Source organism: Pithys albifrons, chromosome 27 (assembly GCF_047495875.1).
Source record: "Pithys albifrons albifrons isolate INPA30051 chromosome 27, PitAlb_v1, whole genome shotgun sequence".
Classification (NCBI taxonomy): Eukaryota; Metazoa; Chordata; class Aves; order Passeriformes; family Thamnophilidae; genus Pithys; species Pithys albifrons.
The window spans coordinates 2,503,512-2,519,888 of NC_092484.1; the positions used below are offsets into that span (position 1 = coordinate 2,503,512).

At 60.4% G+C, this 16,377-nt stretch overlaps 2 protein-coding genes across 6 annotated transcripts; one reads left to right on the forward strand and one right to left on the reverse strand.

Moving 5' to 3' along the window:
* Positions 1-4,596: 4,596 nt before the first annotated feature.
* NR2C2AP (nuclear receptor 2C2 associated protein) lies at positions 4,597-8,493 on the forward strand. 4 transcript variants are annotated; one of them, XM_071578158.1, is made up of 6 exons: positions 4,597-4,631; positions 5,502-5,548; positions 5,664-5,754; positions 5,870-5,975; positions 6,242-6,309; positions 6,469-8,492. In XM_071578158.1, the coding sequence occupies exons 2-6, from the start codon at positions 5,508-5,510 to the stop codon at positions 6,583-6,585; spliced, it is 423 nt and encodes a 140-aa protein (XP_071434259.1). In that variant the 5' UTR covers positions 4,597-4,631; positions 5,502-5,507; the 3' UTR covers positions 6,586-8,492. The 4 variants fall into 4 exon arrangements, with proteins under 4 accessions (XP_071434259.1, XP_071434260.1, XP_071434258.1 ...); XM_071578159.1 differs by lacking the exon at positions 4,597-4,631 and adding an exon at positions 4,638-4,661; XM_071578157.1 differs by lacking the exon at positions 4,597-4,631 and adding an exon at positions 4,741-5,308 and having other exon boundaries at positions 6,177-6,309; positions 6,471-6,561.
* RFXANK (regulatory factor X associated ankyrin containing protein) lies at positions 7,484-16,140 on the reverse strand. 2 transcript variants are annotated; one of them, XM_071578154.1, is made up of 10 exons: positions 16,049-16,140; positions 14,720-14,937; positions 14,447-14,515; positions 13,161-13,241; positions 12,610-12,675; positions 12,270-12,370; positions 10,723-10,848; positions 8,303-8,369; positions 8,096-8,176; positions 7,484-7,793 (listed from the first exon to the last, which is right to left on the reverse strand). In XM_071578154.1, the coding sequence occupies exons 2-10, from the start codon at positions 14,733-14,735 to the stop codon at positions 7,735-7,737; spliced, it is 666 nt and encodes a 221-aa protein (XP_071434255.1). In that variant the 5' UTR covers positions 14,736-14,937; positions 16,049-16,140; the 3' UTR covers positions 7,484-7,734. The 2 variants fall into 2 exon arrangements, with proteins under 2 accessions (XP_071434255.1, XP_071434256.1); XM_071578155.1 differs by lacking the exon at positions 16,049-16,140 and adding an exon at positions 15,909-15,982.
* Positions 16,141-16,377: the final 237 nt, after the last annotated feature.

A 16,377-nucleotide genomic window follows, 5' to 3' on the forward strand; every position in this document is an offset into this window, starting at 1 on the left:
CCCTGCCAGGGACAGGCCTGGTGGCCCCAGGGCAGTGCTGGTTGGGGTGACCCCTCCCCTTGGTCCCACTGCCCCAGCCCCAGCCCCGTCAGGATCCGCACGGAGGAGGGACGGAGCTTCTTGCCGGGTTTCTGGTGAAATCCTGCAGCAGTGTTGCCGTGACGACCCTCCCGCAGTTTCCATCCAGAGATGTTTTCCTTTGTTGTGACAGGGACGTGGGGAGCGGCCCCGGGCGGTTGGGGGGTGATGATGAGGGTGGGGGGCTCCTGCTGTGGAGGGCAGAGACCTCCCCCCGCCCTCGGGGAGACCCAGCGGGGCTGCAGCTCCACGGTAGGACCGGGGGGGATCCCCGCTGTCCCCACAGCTCCAGCGCTGCCCTGGCTTGGCCCCAGCCCCTCCGGGGACAGCAGAGGGACCAGGACCCGGGTGACACGAATGGGACAAGTCTCAGCCAGGCTTTGTTCCCCCCAGGAATCAATAAAGGGGTGAGATGGCCAACCCTCAGCGTGGGGACAGGCGTGGGGACACCGCGGGGTCCCGATGGGGATGGAGGGGTCGGGTCTGTGCGAGCAGGTGGTGACCCCCCTGGTGACCCCCAGGGCAAGGCCAGTTTGGGGGTGGCGGGGTCGGGATCCTCCCGAGCTGCCCAGTTTGGCGGTGCCGTGACTGGGGTGCTGAGCAACCCGGCCAGTGCCACCCCGTGGGTGCTGAGCACCGGGGCACGGGGTGCCAGGGACCCTCCTCGTGCAGACATGGGCCCCGTAGCCCCCCCAGCTCCAGCGTGGCCGTGTGCCCCCCATCCCTGGGAGGGGCACGGGGGGCACCCCGTCCCGCGCCCCACGGAGCCGCTTGTTATTCCGCTCAGGTCCGCCGGCGGCTAATGAAGCTCGTTCCAGGAGAGCTGCCACATTCATCAGGATTGCAGCTCATTAACGAGGCCTCTGCCACCGCAGCTGGGGCCAGCGCTCGGGGCACTGGCACGGGGACAGGCAGGAGAGACGGACGGACAGGGCACTCCATGGCAGGGAGAACCGGCAGCTGGGGCCTGGCCTGGCTGAGATGCTCGTCTGAAGTTGGGCAGGACCCACCCCAGCCCAGCCGTGGATCTGCTCCGGAGGGGACGGGATGAAACCCAACACCCACCCCGGGTCCACTTCCATGTGGCTGCTATTCCATCGTCCTGGCTTGTCCCAGCTTTTGGCCAAACCTGCCCCATGGCACGAGCTGGGCATGGCAGCCCAGGGGCTGCAGAATCCCCCCAGGGATGCAGAGATGCCGCCCTGCCCAGGCCCAACTTCCCTCGGAACCCACCAGCGAGATGCATTGATTTTATTTTCTGTTTCCATGGCAACTGCCTCCTTCCCTTCCCCCTTCAGCAGCCGGACCCGATCCTCACCCTCGGGCAGCACCCACCCTGCACCCACCCTGCACCTTGGGCACAGCCCCTCCCTGGGCATCCCCGCGGTGCCAACGCCACCAGCTCACCCCTGTGCCCTCCACAGTGCCAGTGGGGGACTCTGGGGGAGCAGGGTTGGCACGGGGCACGGGGGCACCCACCTCTGACTCCAGCAATAATTAGCAGCAGGGCTGGCAGGATGCTGTGCTGGCTCATTAGCCAGGGCAGTAATTGCACCCCCCCCCGGTGTGGGGATGCCGAGCAGCATCTCCCATTAGCAGAGCCAAGCTCATTAACGGCACATCCCACCCTCACACCTGCTCACACGATGTGCCACATCTCTGGCACCCCCAGCGTGGCAGGGAGGGCACCAGCACCACAACAACCCAGCCCCGAGCCTGGTGCCCTCATTCCTCGGCACTAAATGCCAGTTTGTGTTTCACACCCAGCGTTATAACCACACAATCACAATGACATCCTTTCCCCACCCCGTTCCAAGCTCACACCCCTCACTCACCCTGCCCAGCTCCTTCCCAGCGCGGAAATGCCACCACATTGTCCCTTGGCATCAATTACAAACGACATTCGGCTGTGCCAAACTCTGCCCCTCCCAGCCCACCCCCGGGGGACCCTCCCGGCCCCTCTGCCCAGCAGAGGTTTTTTTTTTTTAATAAATAATAAAAGCACATCCCGGAGAACAGGCCACGGAATTCCGCCCGAGCCGCATCCACCGGGAATCTCCAGGCTTTACACGGAAGTGGGAATCAATCGGCACGAGCAATTAATGGTGAGGGGCACAACACCCTCCTCTTCTTCGGAAGCGGCTCCCGGGGGTGCTCAGCGAGCCCCACACGCGGCACCCGCCGCACAAAAGGCACCGGCAGCGCTTCCTGCGCCGGCGGCACGAGGAGGGCACGGCTCGGTGCCAGCCCCGCGGGGGCAGCGGGCTCTGGATCCGGGCCGGCGCCTGCTTTGGCATCAGCCTTCCCATTAGCTCTTGGATAACGTGGCAAGGCCCCCCCTCGGGCTGGATGGCAGCCGGAGCCAGCGGCGATGCCAGCCTGGCACAGCCCGGCGGGCACAGCTGCACCCAGCGCGTTCCTCGACAGCCAAGGCGGTGCTGAGGCCGGAGACGGCCGGGCTGGAGCGTTCCCAGGGGCTGGAGGGGTCTGAGGGCACCGGGAGGGGGAAGTGGCTCCGGGAGGTGACGCGGGCGGCGGTGGCACAGAAGGCAGAGCTGTCCCCGCGACAGCGCAATTAGCCCAGAGGCAAATGAGGCTCCTGCGGTTTTTGACCCAATTTCTCAGGCGAAACTCGGCGGGGGAAGGAGGGGAGGAAGGAGGAGGAAGGCAGAGTCTGTCACACGTGTGCTGGTGTGTGTCACATGTGTCAGTGAGCACGCTGGGCACACACATGTGTGCTCATTGACATGTGCACACGTTGAGACACACACATATGTGCTGGCTGATGTGTGTGTGCACAGCCACTCTGACATGTGTGCACACTGACACACGTGTGTGTTCACTGACATATGTGTGAATGCTCAGGAACACACATGTGTGCTCATTGACATGTGCACACGTTGAGACACACACGTGTGCTGGCTGATGTGTGTGTGCACAGCCACTCTGACATGTGTGCACTCAGACACATGTGTGTGCTCACTGATATGTGTGCACACTGACACATGTGTGCACACTGACACGTCACATGTATGCACTCTGACACATGTGTGTGCTCACTGACATGTGTGCACGTCCAGACACACACGTGTGTGGCTGCCATGCATGTGTGCACAGCCACTCTGACATGTGTGCACACTGACACATGTATGCACTCTGACGCATGTGTGTGCTCACTGACACATGTGTGCACACTGACACATGTCACATGTATGCACTCTGACACATGTGTGTGCTCAAGGACATATGTGTGCATGCTCAGGAACACACGTGTGTGCTCACTGACATGTGTGCACGTCCAGACACACACGTGTGCTGGCTGCCATGTGTGTGTGCCCAGCCACTCTGACATGTGTGCACACTGACACATGTCACATGTATGCACACAGACACATGTGTGTGCTCACTGATGTGTGTGTGCACAGGCACACGTGTGTGCTCGTTGACATGTGTGTGCTGACTGACATGTGTGGCATGCTCAGAAACACGTGTGTGCTCACGGACATGTGTGTGCTCACTGATATGTGTGTGCTCCCCAACACACATGTGAGCTCCCTGACACATGTGCTCATTGACATGTGTGTTCCATGACTCGTGTGTGCTCCGTAACACGTGTGTGCTCCCTGACACGTGTGTGTACACTGACTTGTGTGCTGACACATGTGTGCTCCCCGACACGTGTGTGCTCCCTGATGTTGGGGTGGGCAGGGATGCAGGGATGAACAGGGATGTTGAGATGAGCAGGGATGCTGGGATGAAGAGGGATACTGGGATGAAGAGGGATACTGGGATGAACAGGCATGCAGGGATGAACAGGGATTAGGGATGAGCCGGGATGAGCCGGGCTGTGCAAGGATTCTGGGATGTGCAGGGATTCAGGGATGCAGAGGTGTACAGAGATTCCAGGATGAGAGACTCAGGGATTCCGGGATGCAGGTACACGCAGGGATGCGGGATTCAGGGATTCTGGGATGCGGGATTCAGGGATTCCGGGATGAGGGATTCAGGGATTCCGGGATGCAGGTACACGCTGGGATGCGGATTCAGGGATTCCAGGATGAGGGATTCAGGGTTTCCTGGATTCAGGGATGCGGGACTCAGGGATTCCGGGATGCAGGTACACACAGGGATGCGGGATTCAGGGATTCCGGGATTCCGATACACGCAGGGATTCAGGAATTCCGGGATGCGGGATTCAGGGATGCCTCCCGCCCTCCCTCTCCGTCTCTCCTCTGTCGGTGCCACCCGCGCTCCGCCAGTGCCACCTACAGAGCTGCTCCGGGAGGGTCCCCGCGCCCCCCGGGGTGCCCCCCGTACCGGGGTGGGGGTACCCCCGTTCCAGGGACACGCGGGGCCGGGACGGACGAGGCTTTTGCGGAGGGGGCGAACACGGTGGGGGCCGCACGGAGGGGTCCCGGGGACTGAGTGCCGCATGTCCCCACCCCGAGGGGTGCGCGGGGTGCCCGCAGCGGGGAGGGCGGAGCGGGGCGGGCACGGGGGAGGTACCGGACACCGGGATGGGGAAGCGGCTCCGCCTCTTCCTGCGGCGGGCGGTGAGTGCGGGGCGACCCGACGGGACGGGGGTGGGCGCGTCGGAGCTGCCGGGGGTCTCCAGTACTGTCCCAGGGTCCCCAAGGCTGCTTGGAGGTCCCCACTGCTGCCCGGGGGTCCCCTGTACTGTCCGAGTGTCCCCAGTGCTGCCCGGGGGTTCCCAGTACTGTCCGAGCGTCCCCATTGCTGTCTGGATGTCCTCAGTGCTGCTCGGGGGTCCCCACTACTGTCCGAGTGTCCCCATTGCTGTCTGTGTGTCCCCAGTGCTGTCTGTGTGTCCCCAGTGCTGTCTGGGTGTCCCTCGTGCTGTCCGAGGGTCCCCAACACTGCTCGGCGGGTCCCCAGGACTTCCCGGGGGTCCCCAGTGCTGCTTTGGGTGTCCCCTGTGCTGCTCAGGGCCCCCCAGTACTGTCTGAGGGTCCCCACTGTGCCTCGGGGGTCCCCAGTATGATCCAAGGGTGTTCAGTCCTGCCCAGGTGTCCCCAGTATGATCCAGGGGGTCTCCAATCCTGCCCAGGTGTCCCCAGTGCTCCTTTGGGTGTCCCCTGTGCTGCTCAGGGCCCCCCAGTACTGTCTGAGGGTCCCCACTGTGCCTCGGGGGTCTCCAGTACGATCCAGGGGATCTCCAATCCTGCCCAGCTATCCCAAATACCATCCAGGGGTCTCCAAACCTGCCCAGGTATCCCAAATACCATCCAGGGTCCTGCCCAGGTGTCCCCAGTGTTGCTCAGGGGCCCCCAGTACTGTCTGAGGGTCCCCACTGTGCCTCGGGGGTCTCCAGTACGATCCAGGGGTGTCCAGTCCTGCCCAGTTGTCCCCAACACTGCCCAGGTGTCCCCATTTGTCCCGTCCCTGTCTCCATCTCTCCGCAGGCAGCGATGCCGCTGGAGCCCCTGGTCTGTGCCGACACAACCACGCGGTGAGTGCTGGGCCCTCCTGGGTGTCCCAGACTGTCCCCTGGCCCTGGGAGGGTGTCATGTGCCAACCCTGCTGTCCCCACCGTGCCCCGGGGTTGGTGGCATCTGTCCCTGCAGGGTGAGCTCCGTGCTGAACCGGGATGGGAAGCAGTTTGGGAAGAAGCACATGTTCGACATGAGCGAGGAGACGTGTTGGAACTCCGACCAGGTGAGGGGACAGGGGGGCCAGAGTGGGGGACAGGAGCCCAGGGGTGGCACAGGAGCCCAGGGGTGGCACAGGAGCCCTGCTCTGCCCCCACTGACAGTGCCATTCCTGCCCCCAGGGCACGTACCAGTGGGTCACCCTGGATTTCCCCCGCCCAGTCAAGGTCTCGCAGCTCCACATCCAGTTCCAGGGGGGTTTCTCCAGCCGGCTGTGCACTCTGGAAGGTGAGGTGTGGTGGTGTGGGGGTCCTTCTGCCTCAGTTTACCCACACCTGAGCCCTGCAGGGCTGGGAGTGAGGCCCAGAGGGATTTATTGGCCATTCCCCAAGCCCAGGAGGGGCTGAGGCCCCGAGCAGCTCCCTGGGTGGGTAGGGAGGAGCTGGGGAATCTCTGGGTGCTGACGGGAACCTGATCCATTGGATGCAGGGAGGATTTTGGGACAGCCCCTGGAGGCTCCACAGCACCTGAACCTTCACTCTCCCAATCCACAGGCTGCAGAGCAGGTGAAGAACTGGTGAAAATATCCGAGCTGTACCCACAGGACAACAATGCCATGCAAATATCCTTTGCCACTGTGGGCTGGGTGGGTGGGTCAGAGCCCTTGGAGGCTGTGGAGGGGCAAGGGCACAGCTGGGCTTTCAACACCTGGGAACCTGCTGGGACTTTGCCCCGGGTGTGCCCCCTCACTGGCTGTTTTATTCCTTAGTGGGGCCTGCACACATTCCAGGTGGAGGAGACGGTGCTGGAAAAGCTGAAAATCACCTTTGAGAACAGCACGGACTTCTTTGGGAGGATCGTGGTGTATCACCTGGGGGTGCTGGGGGAGAGGCTGTAGGACAGTTTGGGGGCTGCCCTCACCCCTGGGGGGCTCTGAAAACCTGCCCCAGCTGCCCCCGCCCCTGGGGGCTCTGAAAACCTGCCCCCACCCCCGGGGGAGCTCTGAAAACCTGCCCCAGCTGCCCCCACCCCTGGGGGAGCTCTGAAAACCTGCCCCAGCTGCCCCCGCCCCTGGGGGGGGCTCTGAAAACCTGCCCCAGCTGCCCCCGCCCCTGGGGGGGGGCTCTGAAAACCTGCCCCCACCCCTGGGGGGCTCTGAAAACCTGCCCCAGCTGCCCCCGCCCCTGGGGGGCTCTGAAAACCTGCCCCCACCCCCGGGGGGAGCTCTGAAAACCTGCCCCAGCTGCCCCCACCCCTGGGGGGCTCTGAAAACCTGCCCCAGCTGCCCCCTGAGGTGCTGAGAGGGAACCCCCAGCCCACGGGAGGGCAGTGACAAAGGGACACCAGTGAAGGGACCCACGTGGGATCCCTCTGGTGGGACTCAGGCGTGTGACCAGATGAATAAATGGTGTCCCTGCTCCCTCCTGGCTGCTCCTTGGGAAGTGGCACCCCAGGGCTTGGCATGTGATGGTTTAATCAGGAGAGAAGTGTCCCCTCGGGCTGTCTGTCACCTTTGCTGGCCACCCCTTGGAGTGGCTCCTGCCCAGGATGGCAGTGCCAGGGCTGTGCTACATTCCCAGCTGCCAGAGTGATGATTCCTCCAGGATTTTCCTCCTTCCTACACCCACAACCCTGGCTGAGTGCAGGGAAGGCTTGGCAGGTTTATGGGAGTTTCTGGAGAAGATCCCAGGGTGTCCAGGGGGGGTTGGCCCAGTTCCCCTTGTGGTGGTTCCCCAGTAACTGGGATTGGGAACAGGAGCTGTGACAGGTCAAGGCAATGGACAGGGCTCCCCATGGCTGCTTTAGAGTTTAATTCCAAGCATGGGATGCTGGAATACACGGAGCAGCTGAGCCTGGATAGGGCAGAAATGCTGCTGCCCTGAGGAATGAGTGTCCCTGATGTGAGGCACTGCAGCTGTGCCACCCCTGGGAGGGGCCTGGATCCACGGAGGGCAGGGATTATTCCCAGATTCCTCCTTGCCTGAGCATCCTGCCAGGGCTCAGTGGTTTCAGTGTCCCAGAGCAGAGCTGGGGCTGCAGCCTCGTGTCACTCCAGCCCCTTGTTCTGGAACAGCTTCAGGATGTGGTTCTCAATAACCTGCTGGACTGAGGGAGGGAGGGAGAGAAGTGGAACCCAGGGAAGCCAAGCCTGGGAAGAGCCACTGCTGCTGTGGGAAGGATCTGGGCACTGCTTTGCTCCTCCAGGGGCCTGTCCCCACCTCCCCAGCCCAGCCCCAGCCCCAGCCCCGGCCCAGCCCTGCTTGGAAGTGGAGCCTGAGGATTTGATGTCCCTGGATTGTCCCTGCATGGCAGAGCTGTGGTGGAAGGTCAGACAAAGCCCCAGGCAGTGCTGGAAGCTGGGAATTGCCCAGAGACTGTGCAGGGAGAGGAGAGGAGGGGACACTTGCCTTTCTTGTGTCCCAGGGCCACGGCCAGATCCATGGGGGTGTAACCGGAATCCGCCTCCTCCGTCAGGTCAGCGCCGTGAGCTGCAAGTGGGGATCAGGGCAGGGGGTGGCACTGGGGGAAAGGACCCCCAAAAGGACACCCCCAGGGGTGTCACTCCCTTCCCAAGGCAGGGGAACAGCAGTTTTAGGTGCAGGGGTTCCCCTTACCCAGCAGGGCCTCCACACACTTGACGTGGTTCCCACGCACGGCGTAGAGCAGGGGGGTGCCACCGTTCTGGGGACAAGGACAGTCCTTCCTGAGCCCACACAGCTCCTGCTCCCACCACAGCAGGAGGTCCTGATCCCCTGGGATCCCCCTTCCACCCCCTGGGATCACCTTTCCACCCCCTGGGATCCCCCTTCCACTCCCTGGGATCCCCATTTCACCCTCTGAGATTCCCCCTTCCACCCCCCTGGGACCCCCCTTCCACCCCCCTGGGACCCCCCTTCCACCCCCTGGATCCCCCTTTCCACCCCCTGGGATCCCCTTTCCACCCCCTGGGATCCCCTTTCCACCCCCTGGGATCCCCTTTCCACCCCCTGGGATCCCCCTTCCACTCCCTGAGATCCCCCTTCCACCCCCTGGATCCCCTTTCCACCCCCTGGGATCCCCTTTCCACCCCCTGAGATCCCCCTTCCACCCCCTGGATCCCCTTTCCACCCCCTGGGATCCCCCTTTCCACCCCCTGGGATCCCCCTTTCCACCCCCTGGGATCCCCCTTCCACCCCCTGGGATCCCCCTTTCCACCCCCTGGGATCCCCCTTTCCACCCCCTGGGATCCCCCTTCCACTCCCTGGGATCCCCCTTTCACCCCCTGAGATCCCCCTTCCACCCCCTACCACTTCCAGGCTGGGATTCCCTTTCCACCCTTTCCCCCCTTTGGGTTGGGACCCACTGGAATGCCTCTTACACCTTCTCCCAGTTCTGGTTTGGAACCTGCTGGGATCCCACTCACCCTCTCCCAGCTCCAGGCTGGAATCCCCCTCTCACCCTCTCTCAGACCCAGTTGGGATCTCCCCTCCACCCTCTTCTAGCTCTGGGCTGGGACCCACTGGAATCCCCCTTCAAGCCTCTCCCAGTTCCAGGCTGGGACTCACTGGGATCCCCCCATCCATCCTCTCCCAGTTCCAGGGTTGGATCTCCCCTCCACCCTCTCCCAGTTCCAGGGTTGGATCTCCCCTCCACCCTCTCCCAGTTCCAGGGTTGGATCTCCCCTCCATCCTCTCCCAGTTCCAGGATTGGATCTCTCCTCCACCCTCTCCCAGTTCCAGGGTTGGATCTCCCCTCCACCCTCTCCCAGTTCCAGGCTTGGATCCCCCCTCCACCCTCTCCCAGTTCCAGGCTGGGACTCACTGGGATCCCCCCATCCACCCTCTCCCTGTTCCAGGGTTGGATCTCTCCTCCACCCTCTCCCTGTTCCAGGGTTGGATCTCTCCTCCACCCTCTCCCTGTTCCAGGGTTGGATCTCTCCTCCACCCTCTCCCAGCTCCATGCTTGGATCTCCCCTCCACCCTCTCACAGTTCCAGGGTTGCATCTCCCCTCCATCCTCTCCCAGCTCCGTGCTGGCTGTTTCCTCCCAGAGCAGTTCTGTGCAAGTTTTATTCTTTTCATGTACAACACTCTAACTTTTAAATGGTGTGATTTAAAAACAACCTTCAACTCTGCTCGCTGGTTCCTTGTGGCTGCTGCCACCACCAGCCAGGAAAACCATTTAAAATGATTATCCTGATTAATTCCTTGGAACAACCACATGAGCAAGGCTGGGAGTGCTGGGAGCCTGGGAAGCATCAGGCTGGAACGAGGGGAAATGAGCTTTGTGGAGGCCTGTGCTGTGTCCTTGGTGTCCCTGCCCTGCCCTGGTGTCTCTGTCCTGGTGTCCTTGGTGTCCCTGTGCTGGTGTCCCTGTCCTGTGCTGGTGTCCTCGATGTCCCTGTCCCGGTGTGCTCGATATCCCTGCCCTGTGCTGGTGTCCCCGCCCTGTGCTGGTGTCCCCGCCCTGTGCTGGTGTCCCCGCCCTGCGCTGGTGTCCCTCCCCTGCTCTGGTGGCCCTGGTGTCCCTGCCCTGTCCTGCCCTGGTGTCCCTGTCCTGCCCTGGTGTCCCTGCCCTGGTGTTCCCGGTGTCCCTGCCCTGCCCTGGTGTCCCCAGTGTCCCTGCCCTGGTGTCCCCAGTGTCCCTGTCCTGGTGTCCCCAGTGTCCCTGCCCTGCCCTGGTGTCCCTGGTGACCCTGCCCTGCCCTGGTGTCCCTGTCCTGCCCTGGTGTCCCTGGTGTCCCTGCCCTGGTGTCCCTGCCCTGCCCTGGTGTCCCTGCCCTGCCCTGGTGTCCTTGTCCTGCCCTGGTGTCCCCAGTGTCCCTGCCCTGTCCTGGTGTCCCCGGTGTCCCTGTGCTGCCCTGGTGTCCCTGTCCTGCCCTGGTGTCCCCAGTGTCCCTGCCCTGGTGTCCCTGCCCTGGTGTCCCTGCCCTGCCCTGGTGTCCCCAGTGTCCCTGCCCTGGTGTCCCCGGTGTCCCTGCCCCGGTGTCCCTGCCCTGCCCTGGTGTCCCTGGTGTCCCTGCCCCGGTGTCCCTGCCCTGCCCTGGTGTCACTCACCCAGTCGTAGATGTTGATGTCCACGTTCCTCTCCAGCAGCAGGGTGACAATGTCTGTGTACCCTCCCATGCTGGCCAGGGACAGGGCACTCTCTCTCTCCTTGGCCAGGGCATGGGGATCAGCTCCCTGGGAATAACACAGAGCCCTGGGATACCCTGGGGGGCTCATCCTGGAGCCACATTCCCACAGGGAACTGGGTCACACCTTCCCAGTGAACCAAAAATCCCTCCTGACCAAAATCCTTACTGGGCATATTTTAATCATCATCAAATCCCTTCTCCTGATGGATCCTGTTACTTTCTCCCATCACCAGGAAAAGTGTCCCAGGCCTGTGGGGATCCCTGCACAGCATCAACTCTCTATTTTGTGCTGATTCCCACAGAAAACCTCCCTGTCCTCCAAGCCCTCCTGGCCATCCTTAGATCCTTTCTGGATGTATCATCCCACTTGTCTGGGCTCTCTTTGTCTCTCTGCTCCTTTGCTGCAGTTTTGCTGCAGGAACAGAGCTCAGCTGGTGCTCCTGAGCTCTGAGTGCTTCCTAATCCTTGGACACACGTGGATGTGGGACTGAGCTTTGGGAAGCAGCTCCATCCAGAGTGCACGATGTGATTCCTGCTCCAGGATAACCTGATGGATGTGGTTCCTGCTCCCCCTGGCTGCAAACCCAGCACTGCAGGGACAGAGAGGAGTTCATTGACTGCCTCAACACCTCAACGAGCACATCTGCTGGCAGATCACAGGGCCCCAGCCAGAAAGGTGATCTCCAATTAGCAATAAGCAGATTTTTAATTACAAACACTTCTTGCTGGCTGGGAGCTAAAGCTCTGCGTGCTGCTGGCTGAGCTCACAGCCCACGTGGGATCTGACAGCTCTGCAAACTCCTCTTTGAAAGGGGGGGAAAGACTTGGCTGAGGAGGTACCAGAGTGGTGCTGGAGGTACCAGGATGGTTCTGGAGGTACCAGGATGATGTTGGAGGTACCAGGATAGTACTGGAGGTACCAGGATGGTTCTGGAGGTACCAGGATGATGTTGGAGGTACCAGGATAGTACTGGAGGTACCAGGATGGTTCTGGAGGTACCAGGATAGTGCTGGAGGTACCAGGATGGTTCTGGAAGTACCAGGATGGCTCTGGAGGTACCAGGATGATACTGAATGTACCAGGATGATACTGGAGGAACCAGGATGGCTCTGGAGGTACCAGGATGATACTGAATGTACCAGGATGATACTGGAGGAACCAGGATGGCTCTGGAGGTACCAGGATGATACTGGAGGTACCAGGATGATACTGGAGGTACCAGGATAATACTGGAGGTACCAGGATGGTTCTGGAGGTACCAGGATGATACTGGAGGTACCAGGATGGTTCTGGAAGTACCAGCATAGTGCTGGAGGTACCAGGATGATGTTGGAAGTACCAGGATGATACTGGAGGTACCAGGATGGTTCCAGAGGTACCAGGATGGTGCAGGACAATTTGGAAGCCCCTGGGAGTGGAGGTGGGCAGTGCCCTGTTGCCCAGGAGCTGCCTGGGGGTGGCCTTACCCACTCCAGCAGGTGACGGACAGTCTCGATCTCCCCGAAGGCCGCGGCCCAGATCAGGGGGGTGAACCCTCTCTCGTCGGGTTTGTTCACCAAGTTCTCACCTGGCACAAACAGAGGGACACACATGGCAAGGGCAAAGCCCCCTGTGCCCCCAGTGAACCCAGCAAAACCACCCTGCCTGGCTGCTTAATGCTTGGAGTTGATGAACTTGAAGGTCTTTTCCAACCTTAATGAGTCTGGGGCTGTATGAAAACCGAGCTGAGGGTGTTGAGTGTCACCAGCTGTGACCTGGCACGGCCTGGCACGGCCTGGCATGGCCTGGGGTGAGGGAGCCACGTACCTTTCCGAAGGTGCTCCTTCAGCTGCATGAGCTCCCCTTGGGCAGCAAGTTGGTGGATGGAAAGTGCTGAGGGAGGAAAAGGATTCACCCATCAGGACAAAAACCTCTCCCCATCTGCAGGTGGCCCCAGAATTCCCTCCCCTCTGCCACTCAGTGGGGTGAGCAGCAGGACACAGAGGGTGCCCCCATCTGCAGGTGGCCCCAGAATTCCCTCCCCTCTGCCACTCAGTGGGGTGAGCAGCAGGACACAGAGGGTGCCCCCATCTGCAGGTGGCCCCAGAATTCCCTCCCCTCTGCCACTCAGTGGGGTGAGCAGCAGGACACAGAGGGTGCCCCCATCTGCAGGTGGCCCCAGAATTCCCTCCCCTCTGCCACTCAGTGGGGTGAGCAGCAGGACACAGAGGGTGCCCCCATCTGCAGGTGGCCCCAGAATTCCCTCCCCTCTGCCACTCAGTGGGGTGAGCAGCAGGACACAGAGGGTGCCCCCGTGTCCTGCTGTCCCTCTGTCCCCTCCACACCCTGTGTGTGACACTCTGCCTGGTGGCACTCACTGTCCAGCGTGGCTGGGAGGGCTGAGACCTCATTGCCTCGTTGTCTGTTGGTCAAAGTGTTGGAGTGTTTCAGGGGGAAACCTGTTGGAGGGAGAGGAGAGAGGGTTTATTCTCTATTTATTTAGGTTTTATTCTCTATTTATTTAGGTTTTATTCTCTATTTATTTATTCTCCATTCATTTAAGTTTTATTTTCTATTTATTTATTCTCCATTCATTTAAGTTTTATTCTGTATTTATTCTCCATTCATTTAGGTTTTATTCTCTATTTATTCTGTACTAATTTAGGTTTTATTCTGTATTTATTTATTCTCTATTAATTTGGGGTTTATTCTCTATTTATTTATTCTCCATTTAGGTTTTATTCTGTATTTATTTATTCTCTATTTGTTTAGGTTTTATTCCCTGTATTTTTTCCCTGTGCACAGGGAGGGGTTTTATTCTCTTTTTTTTTATTCTGTGCACAGGGAGGGGTTTTATTCTCTGTATTTTTTTCCTGTTCACAGGGAGGGGTTTTATTTTCTGTATTAATTCCCTGTGCACAGGGAGGAGTTTTATTCTCTTTTTTTTTATTCTGTTCACAGGGAGGGGTTTTATTCCCTGTATTTTTTCCCTGTGCACAGGGAGGGGTTTTATTCTCTATATTTTCTCCCTCTGCACAGGGAGGGGTTTTATCCTCTTTATTTTTTTCCTGTTCACAGGGAGGGGTTTTATTCTCTATATTCTCTCCCTCTGCACAGGGAGGGGTTTTATTCTCTGCATTAATTCCCTCTCCACAAGGAGGAGCCACTTCAGGAGAGTTCAGGCCTTACCTGAAGCTCTTCCCTGGCAAAAACTGAGTCCTGAAAAAACAGGGATTAAAACAAGTAAAAAGTCTGGAGAATGAGGTTTAACCAGTGCACAGGGAGATAAACCAGCCCCAAGAGCTGCCTGAGGAGGGACAGGGAATTAAGGACCAGGAATTAAGGGCATAAATGATATGTATGTGCACTCAGGTCCATCCTTGTATTTCCCATCCTTGAGAATCTCTTGGAAATCTCAACGTGTTTTCACCCAGTGATTTGCAGGTTAATTAGGAAAGGCTGGAAAAGGGTTTCCCATCTCCAGTTCCACTGTGTGGAGCTGCAGTGACCTCTCACTGCTGGCAGGGGCATCACCAAGGGCCTGGAGCTGGGACTGGCTCTGGGAGGGCCCAGCAGCTGCCAAGGGTTGTTTTCCAGCAGGTTTTGGGAAGAGCCAGACCCAGCTGAGCTGTGTCTCCTGCTGGGAGCCCCATCCAGCACTCACCATCCAGGGCCAGGAGCTCAGGGCTGTTCTGGGGGTCCACAGAGGAGTTCCTGAGGGTCTCAGCTCCACCTGCAAACCAGGGAAGGGACCACAGAGGGGTTTGGACACGTGGGGTTGGGACAGACATGAAGGGATTGTTGGGTTTGGAGTGATGGTGCTGATGCAACTCATGAGAGTCAGCACAGGAGGGACCCCCAGAGGGCAAGGGGGCACCTTGACCCCCTAAATCCTGGATTAGAGGGGCACAGGATCCTGGATTGACCCCACACTCACCATCCCCACACTCCATGTCCTGGTCCTGTGGAGGGGATGGGACCTCTCCAGCCCCTGCTGGTTCCTCCTCCTCTGCTGTGCCCTCGTCCTGGGGCCCCCCAAGTTTGAGCCTTTTCTTTGGGGTCCCCGTGGCTCAGGGGGGGTGTTTTGGGGGGAGGGCTCGTGGAGACACCCCCCCCCCCCTCCCCACAGCTGCTCCTGCACCTCCTGGGGGGCACCTGGAAAGATGGGTTGGGAAGGGGGAAAAGAGGGGAGAAAGAGGGGAGGAAATGGGGAGGAAAAGAGTGGGGGAAATGGGGAGGAAATGGGGAAAAATGGGGGGGGAAATGGGGAGGAAAAGTGGAGGGGAAATGGGGAGGAAAGGGGGGGGAAATGGGGAGGAAAAGTGTGGGGGAAATGGGGGGAAAAAGGGGGGGGGAATGGGGAGGAAAAGTGTGGGAGAAATGGGGAGGAAATGGGGAGGAAAAGTGGAGGGAAAATGGGGAGGAAAGGGGGGGGAATGGGGAAAAAGGGGGAGAAAAGAGTGGGAAAAGAGGGGAGGGGAAAGGAGGGGGGAGGAAAGGGAGGGAGGAAAGGGAGGGAGGAAAGGAAGGGAGGAAAAGGAGGGAGGAAAAGGAGGGAGGAAAGGAAGGGGAAAAGAGGGGGGAAAAGAGGGGAGAAAAGAGAGGGATACACGGGGGGAAAACGGGGACAAAAGGAGGGGCAAAGTGGGGGGAAGAAAAGGAAAACAGGGAGGGGGAAAAGGGGGGAAAAGAGAGAGGGGAAAGGGGGCGATTCACGGGGCTGAAACTCCTGGCACCGACTGCTCATGAACCCCCAGCCTGCAGCGCGGTTTGGGGTTCCCCCCAGTCCTTCCCAGTCCCTCCCAGTCCTCCCCAGTCCCTCCAGTTTCTCCCAGTCCCTCACCGGGTCCTTCCCAGTTCCCCCCAGTCCCTCATCGGGTCCCTCCCAGTCCCCTCCAGTCTCTCCATCCCTCAGCAGTTCCCCCCAGTCCCTCACCGCGTCCCTCCCAATTACCCCCAGTCACTTCCAGTTTCCCCAGTCCCTCACTGGGTCCGTCCCAGTCCCCTCCAGTCTCTCCATCCTCACCAGTCACTCCCAGTTCCCCCAGTCCCTCACCGGGTCCCCCCAGTTCCCCCAGTCCCTCACCGGGTCCCTCCCAGTCCCTTCCAGTCTCTCCATCCCTCACCAGTTCCGCCAGTTCCTCCCAGTCACTCCCAGTTCCCCCCAGTCCCTCACCGGGTCCCTCTCAGTCCCCTCCACTCTCTCCATCCCTCACCAGTTCCGCCAGTTCCTCCCAGTCACTCCCAGTTCCCCCCAGTCCCTCACCGGGTCCCCACAGGCTCCTCTCCCGCCGCCGCCGCCACTTTCCCCGTTCCAGGGGGGGGGATCGGGGGGGCCCGGCCCGGCCCTTCCCGCCCGCCGTGACGATGGAGGCGGAAATCGTCGCCTTAAAGTCGCAGCAGTGACCGCGACAGGGCGACAGGACCCCTCTGGTCTGGGCGACACGGTGGCGACACGTTGGGGACACATCGGTGTCACGACAATCCCCCCCCCCCGCCCCGTGTCGTTCATGGTTCGTCCCAGCGGGACCCGCTCCGGGACAGCGGATGGAGCCGCAGCCGCCGGGAATGGCAATATCGGCCCCCGAAGGGGCA

Excerpts from the sequence above, each read along its gene's own strand:
- NR2C2AP (XM_071578156.1), top strand. The coding sequence starts at position 5,117 with ATGATCCAGGGGGTCTCCAATCCTGCCCAGGTGTCCCCAGTGCTCCTT. Across the intron at positions 5,755-5,869 it reads CGTGTTGGAACTCCGACCAG|GGCACGTACCAGTGGGTCAC; the intron begins GTGAGGGGACAG and ends TCCTGCCCCCAG. Across the intron at positions 5,976-6,241 it reads CCGGCTGTGCACTCTGGAAG|GCTGCAGAGCAGGTGAAGAA; the intron begins GTGAGGTGTGGT and ends CCCAATCCACAG.
- RFXANK (XM_071578154.1), bottom strand. Across the intron at positions 13,242-14,446 it reads TGAGCTCCTGGCCCTGGATG|GTTTCCCCCTGAAACACTCC; the intron begins GTGAGTGCTGGA and ends TCCCTCCAACAG. Across the intron at positions 10,849-12,269 it reads TCCGTCACCTGCTGGAGTGG|GGAGCTGATCCCCATGCCCT; the intron begins GTAAGGCCACCC and ends TGTTATTCCCAG.